Source organism: Petromyzon marinus, chromosome 13, assembly GCF_048934315.1.
Source record: "Petromyzon marinus isolate PM22_M1 ecotype Great Lakes invasive population chromosome 13, UKy_Petmar_22M1.pri1.0, whole genome shotgun sequence".
NCBI lineage: Eukaryota > Metazoa > Chordata > Hyperoartia > Petromyzontiformes > Petromyzontidae > Petromyzon > Petromyzon marinus.
This window is the reverse complement of record NC_133679.1, coordinates 461,243-468,233: the sequence shown is the minus strand read 5'-3', so window position 1 is coordinate 468,233 and position 6,991 is coordinate 461,243. Positions and strand designations below refer to the sequence as shown.

Sequence of the window (6,991 nt, the reverse complement as noted above, 5' to 3'; positions counted from 1 at the left end):
TTACGGGCAGGGGTCTTGACTGTGGGCCGACTGCCAACGACGTTGAGAAGAACATTGTGTAACAAAAAACAACAATTTTTTTTGTTCCTGTGTAATAAGTGTTATTTCCTAATTGCTAATGCCTCAAAAGTACAGACAATGCCTATTATTCCACACACACTTTTCTTTTGTGACCAGGACAATTATATTTTGAAATGTACTTATTTTCAACGAGAAAACGTGGTGTGCATTTGTGTCTTTCGTTCACATAAAGTCCTGGTCACAAAAGCAAAGTTTGTGGGGAATAATAGCGATTTTCTGTACTTTTTAGGTATAAGCAATAAAAAAACAAGTAATATTTAAACACACTTTTTAAAAAACACGCTTTAATTAAATGTACCGTACAAGTAATGGAAGAACTCCAGGAAGTGGCCGCGAAGTTTGCCACAACGTAAAGAACCGTGGTGATTTACAGCCAACGTTAGTTGAGCGTGGACAATTAGACCCAAGCCGAAACATAACATATACAAAATAATGTTTTAAAATGTTTTTTTTTATTTTTAATGATAGAATATAGTATTGTCACCAGTATGACATAAGTATACCAAGTTTGCAGTCGATACCACATTGGGAAGTGGGTAAAAATTTAGTTACAAGATTTGAGGATACAACGACAACAACAGAGTGAGTTAAATAAAAAGCGTGTAATAATAACACTTAGTACCCAGGAACAAACATTGTGTTACATAGTGGAATTACTGCTCTGGGTGGTGACTCGGGGGTGCAGTGCCCTCTGCTGGCCACGTGGGAACATTTCACGGCGAGGCGCTTCGCCGGTCGACAACCCACAATTACCCCCCGTATCGATGGGACATTTTTGCAAATATAATTAAAAGAGCTTGTTTTATTTGCATGTATTGTCACAAGCATGTTAATGCAGAATTGATGCCTTGCAATAGGTATGTATTTGGTGTTTGAATCTATTGTTCTTCATCAATACCCCCGCGCCCAGCGGGGGGTCGCTTCATCTCGCTGCTGCTCCCTCCGCCTGGAGTCGCCTGGGGCCTGCACGGTGCAGCAGAGACGCTGCCCTGTGTCTCAGTTGGGCCTCGAACTTTCTCCTCTCCTCCTCCCTCTGCCCATGACGCCCTCCCTCCCTCGTTGACTCTCTTCCCCAGCTAAACATGAACACAGAAATCAAAGCCAGGCCCCCGCTTCTCTCTCCCTTGGTCCCCTCTCAACGACTCCCGGCACGAGGGGGGAGCCGCCTCCAGCGGCACGCGAGACGCGAGCCCACCGAGTTCAATCCCACAGAGTTCAATACCACAGAGTTCAATCCCAGAGTTCAATCCCACAGAGTTCAATCCCACAGAGTTCAATCCCAGAAGAAGAATTCCTCACAATTGTGGCTAATCGCCTGATGAAGCTGGTTGTTATAATCACCAGCGAAACGTCGTACTCGAATTGTAAATGTTGTGGGTTTACTGTCCAACACACCGGTGTGCTTAAGTAGTAATGAATTGGCACGTTTCGATTACGTGACAAACCTTACTGCGGATGATGGCTGGTTTAACGACACATTTCTACGCGATCTAACCCAAAATAAAGCGTTGCGATGGATAGTAGTTGTGGATACTATTGGTCGCGAAAGCCTACTACGTGTGAAGGTTCAATCCCAGACACAGTGTCCGACTGTCGCGCTGATGCTGCACTCTCGTCTCTCTCGACTGTGCCAACAAACTCCCCGTGCAGCCGATTCATCCGAGACTGCTCGCCACACACGCGCGTCGCCACCCCTGTGTGTGCGTGTCACTGCGGCGGGGACCTTAAAGACCCTTGGACATCGGCACTGCCGAAACCAGAGCTGTATTCACAAATCTCGGCACGGCCGTGATTTGTGCAACAGTCAAATTGCTCGTAGGCCGTGAAGTGCCGATCTCACGATATAAATTGACCAAACTTGAAACACTACCGGCAGAGTACTTAACTGGGATCATACACAGCAGCAGCAGCATCAATCACCGTCCTGCGAACACTTATCAGGACCCTCCTGAAAAAGAGTCAAGACTCCGTGAGGTTTTCCTGGGCTAAACAAGCACAACCGCGATGATAATAATCTGAGCACAGCTGCAAGCTTCGTGTGAGCAGGGGGATACTCTGAGAGTTTTATTGGGCTCCGAGCGAAGCATTCCAAGTGTAGCCATGGCGCGGTCTCCATCCACAGCGCGCCGCCCCTGCCGAGGGCCACGCGCCCAAGTTGCGAGGCCCTGCGCGACCATTAACGACCCACGCGGGCCCGTGCGGTGTGCGCACACAGGGGACTGCCCCCGAGCGTGGCCATCTGCGCCGTCTCTGTTGCCAACCAACAGAGGCCGCCTGCCCCCCTCTCCTCCTCCTCCCACCAGTCCCCCACCGTTCATGTGTGGCCACTTGCAAGAGGCTGGCCCGCTCAGCGTGCGTCTAGTCGTCTCGCGAAGATCCGTTTCGTCATCCCCATCCAGCGTCTCCGCCGTCGCTTGGACGCGTGGAGCACACAGCCGCGGTGTTTCACGGCGAGTGGCCCAACTCCACAAGTCGGCCCCCTGATCGTCAGGGCAGTGGTGGTGCCGGGAGCGGCTGGACCATGAACCATTCCCTGTGGCTCAAGGCGGAGGAAATGGTGTCCTGCTACTACGAGCAGCTGTACCAGACAACACTCCTCCAGCTGTCCCTCGTGCCCGTGGCCCTGCTGTATCAGAGGCTGGTGGTCAGGCGGCGCATCTCGATCCAGCTAAGGTAGGACAGCAGTGACCGTACTGTGCTGATGAGTCCGCATAAGAACGAAACTAGGCCACCGTGTCGCTGCTTCTGCTGCTACTGTCACTCGGTCATATTTGCCGAAATGTATTTTGATGGTGATCCAGAAAGACCAAACAAAAGTTCTACAGGAAATGTTGATGGTGTTTTGCATATGCACAGGCGCCGAGTGCTCTTTACGAGTGCTAGTTGTTAAAATCTGAAAAGTCTGAAGGTATAGGAGACTCGGATCAGCCTCTCTGTACTTATACTTAAGACTACACAAGACTTCACGAGGCATCATAAGTTGTGTGTGCGGTATTGCTCTTTGCGGTGAAGGGGTGCCCGTTTGCTACACAGAGTGTCATTGCCAATAACATATGGATGGTAATCCAGCAGAATGTGTTTAACAAGCATGACTGGTGATTATTGCTTGTACTGTCAACGAGACTGAGAATGTCGAAACTGTGCCACGTGTGCTCGCTGTGACACCGCAGCAGCTCCTGCTGTTACGTCGGGGCGCTTATTGGTCTGGGAGGGCAGTGGCTGCTGGACACCAAATAGCTCGAACTCTGTTGGAGACGAGCCTCGCGGCTTCAATGAGGAGTCCAGGGAAATTACAATAATAGCTCTAGATCGTAAAAACACTCGGTGAAATGTAAGTTTAAAGCGAAAAACTTTTGCGCAGAAGTCACGAAAACCTGCTCATGGGCCATGCTCCCGACGGCTCGTGCTCACGCCCAGGTGAGTCGCTGAGAGGCCAGGTGAGCCGCAGGTGAAGAATCACGCGGGATACTTTGGGTCACTATTGTGATGCCTGAATCGTAAAGTGTTGGCTGTTGGGACCATGGAGCCACATTGGGCATTTTTAATATTTAACCTTCCCTCGGGTTGCTGAGGCAGGAATTAAAGTGGCACCCAGAGGGCAGTGGCCCAGGGGACGACCTCGAACCTGATGGTGGTGGTGATGAGGTTGACGACCGTGATGAGCTTGAAAGAATGAACTTTGGAGACCCGGTGTTGATTTTACAGCTTCGGAATCAAACGAAAGGAAGCAATGGCGATGTGTGGTGGCACCAGCGTGACGAGTCACACTGATCTCTCTCCACCTTGTAGCTCATCTTGCCCTTGCGATGCTGGACTCCGCTGCTCTCTCTCCCTGCCTGCAGGTATTTGCTGCTGCTCGCCGGGGGCCTGGCCGTGCTGCTCGCCTCCTTCGGAGCCTCCGCGTCCCTCGTGCTCCTCCCGGCCGCCGGCTCCGTGGCGCTGACGCGCTGCGTGCCACCAGCAGTCCTCTTTCGCCGCACGCTGGTGCTGCAGATGGCGTGGCAACTGCTGTGCCACCTCCACGTGTTCTTATGGCAGCAGCATGGCGTGGACACGGACAATGCGGGGTAAATGACCTTTACAATCCCATCGTCATCATCGATCGTCGGGCATTGTCAATCCACTGCTGGATGAAGGCCTCCACGTCCCACAGTCCCGCAGTGCCACAGCCTCACTCCTGCACATTCACTGAAAATGGCAAGCAAAACCTCACTGGTGTTAGGTGTTAGGGAAAAAAACGACTTTGTATTATCCAAGGTTGCTGGCACGCGAGTTGCATTGCGGCGTCTCGTGGGGGGAGACGATCCTCATCTGCTCGGTGCCTCGTTCCTGAGCCTCACCTTGTCGAGTGAATTTAATCAACGAGGCTTTTGATACATTTTCTAAATTCCTCGACCTCGCAAGCGGCACCTCCGATTCGCACGGTTGGCTACGTGTGGTGCAAAAGAAGTTCAATATACGTACGCATGTGGTGTACAGAGGGAGACTTAAGCTGCAATCGCTCACTCCTGAATAAAGTACTTTTCAACGGTTTTATTTAACTTCGGCTGCGTTTGTCGTGGTAAAATATTGTAATCAAAACTTAAGTCTACTTCCTGTTGTCCGATCAATTCCAAATTTTGCACACGTACTCAGATCCGGTGACAATGCATGCCTGTAAGAAAATCGGCATCAATTCATCAATTAATTGCCTCCTTTCAAGCAATTACAATTTTTGTATGGACGGCTTATAAATTATATATATTTGTGGACGTCAAAAACACCGCGGTCACTAAACTGTGCAATCGGCTCGCACAAAACGCAGGCGCCGCGTGTCTCAGGCGCCATTGACGTCCTTCTCGAACGTCAGTTAAATGAAGTTGTTAATAAACACGTTGTTTAAAAAAAAACTTTTTTTAAGGAGTTTCTTTTGAAATAAATAGAGCGGTTTGTTGAATGCGGCCATGCTGTGCGTGCTGTCCTGCAGGCACGCCCTGGTCATGCCCAGCCTGATGCTGCTCACGCAGCGGGTCACGTCCCTCGCTCTCGACGTCCAAGAGCGCCGGACCCTGCGCCACGGAGGCCACCCCGCGGCTCTCCAGCACCTCGCCTACCTCCTCTACTTCCCCGTCATCCTGGGCGGCCCGCACTGCTCCTTTTGCGACTTTGTGGATTACGTGGAAGGCGCCGATTCCGATGTAAACCGCGACCTGAATCCGAGCCGCTGCGTGTGCAAGAAACTCGCCGCGTTCTTCCCCCTGGACGCGCTCAGGGGGTGGCTCCTGGCGCGCTGCTTGTGCCACTGGGAGCCCGCCTTTCGCGACGAACGCGACTTCATGCTGAGGACGTCCTTCCTGCAGAGAATGTGGCTGCTGTGGGAAACAGCCCTGGCCATCAGGCTGTGCTACTACACCCAGTGGCTCCTGGGGGAGTCCCTGACCGTCGCCGCGGGCCTGGGCTACAGGAGGAGGCGGCGCGCCGACGACGACGACGCCGGTCCGGGCGTGGGGCCGCCCGGCGGCAGCGCGGCCGCCGCGTGGGGCGGGCCGCTGGCACGGAGGCCGCGGGGACTCGAGGGGGAGACGGCGGCCCGTCCGAGAGGAGACGCGGCGGACGCCGCGAGGGCCGCGCTACGCGAGTCGCACGCGTCGGGATCGCGGACCTCGTCGGCCGAGCCCCCGGGGGGGGCGGCCGCGGCGCCGCCGCCGCCGCCGCGGCCCGGACGGGCGGGGGGCGGCGGCGGCGGCCAGTGGGACGAGCTGTGGGACCTGGACGCGTGCGCCCTGGAGGGCGCGTGCCGCATGTCCGCCCTGGCACGCACGTGGAACCGCACGGCCGCGCTGTGGCTGCGCCGCGTGGCCTTCGCGCGCTCGCCCCGCCACCCGCTGGCCGCCACCTTCGCCTTCTCGGCGCTGTGGCACGGCCTGCACCCGGGCCACTGCGCGGCCATGGCCGTGTGGGCGCTCGGCGTGGAGGCCGATCGGCGCGTGCGGGCCGCGCTGGCGCCGCGCTGGCGCCGCTCTTGGCCGTGCCGCGCGGCCGCGTGGCTCTGGACGCAGGCGACGTTCGCGTTCGTGCTGCTGCTCGCAGAGTTCCGGGGGCAGCGCGGGGGACTCGTGCTCGTCACGCGCTGCACGCACGGCCTCGTCCCCCTGCTGCTCTGCCTCCTCGCGGTGCTGCTCGTCCCCAGGCAAACAGCGCCGTCAACGCTCCCGGAGGAAGCAGCGGCAGCGGCCGCGGCGGTAGCCGGAGCCCATGCGCTCCGTTCCACGATTGCAGCCGTGTAATAATAATTCATTACGGCTGGATTTCACCAGAAATAAAAAGATGTTTGGCGTTGCTCACTAGTCTACTGCTTTGATCCTCATCTTCTTCTTTCGTATGATGGGATAAGCTTACGATGGGAAGTTTAGTATGGCGATCCACTTGCTGGCTTCCTGATGCACTTGCTGTGACCACAACAGAGACGCTGGCGGTGTGTGGCCGGTCCCTGCTGGTGGCGAACGGGAATAAAGGCGCAGGTCACGAGGTATCGGCGTGTTCCGTCTGTCGATTTCGCGCTTCCCGTGTTCGCGAGGAGACTTGGTGCCCGTGGCACGTCTTGCACGGGCGCACGTTCGACACGAACGGACGAACGAGGGATTTAAAGTGGAAGGGACTCGGACGGCGTGGAGGGGACGGGGCTGCACCGAGCGCCTCTCGCCCGCCCCATCTCCTCCATTGCCACTGCAGCCGCTTCCTGCCGGGCTGGGCAGAGGAGGCACACGAAGACTCATGGCGAGTCACGGTCCCCGAGAGATTTGTATCCCATCATAGATCTCATTTCCATCCAATCACAGACCTCCCTTGAATTTCGGTTAAATTTTTTGCTTTGTTGCATGCGTAGTGTACGGGCGTATGCTTGAGGATTTCGGGGTCGGGGTTTAGGATT

At 55.2% G+C, this 6,991-nt stretch overlaps 1 protein-coding gene across 1 annotated transcript; it reads left to right on the top strand.

Annotated features, from left to right (window-relative positions):
• Nucleotides 1-2,602: 2,602 nt before the first annotated feature.
• Nucleotides 2,603-6,588, top strand: MBOAT4 (membrane bound ghrelin O-acyltransferase MBOAT4). Its single transcript, XM_076066938.1, has 3 exons — nt 2,603-2,754; nt 3,924-4,148; nt 5,048-6,588. The coding sequence occupies exons 1-3, from the start codon at nt 2,603-2,605 to the stop codon at nt 6,345-6,347; spliced, it is 1,677 nt and encodes a 558-aa protein (XP_075923053.1). The 3' UTR covers nt 6,348-6,588.
• Nucleotides 6,589-6,991: the final 403 nt, after the last annotated feature.

Bases quoted from the DNA above. Each gene is read 5' to 3' on its own strand.
- MBOAT4 (XM_076066938.1), top strand. From the start codon at position 2,603: ATGAACCATTCCCTGTGGCTCAAGGCGGAGGAAATGGTGTCCTGCTAC. The intron at 2,755-3,923 runs GTAGGACAGCAG...CCCTGCCTGCAG, and splicing joins CGCATCTCGATCCAGCTAAG to GTATTTGCTGCTGCTCGCCG. The intron at 4,149-5,047 runs GTAAATGACCTT...GCTGTCCTGCAG, and splicing joins GTGGACACGGACAATGCGGG to GCACGCCCTGGTCATGCCCA.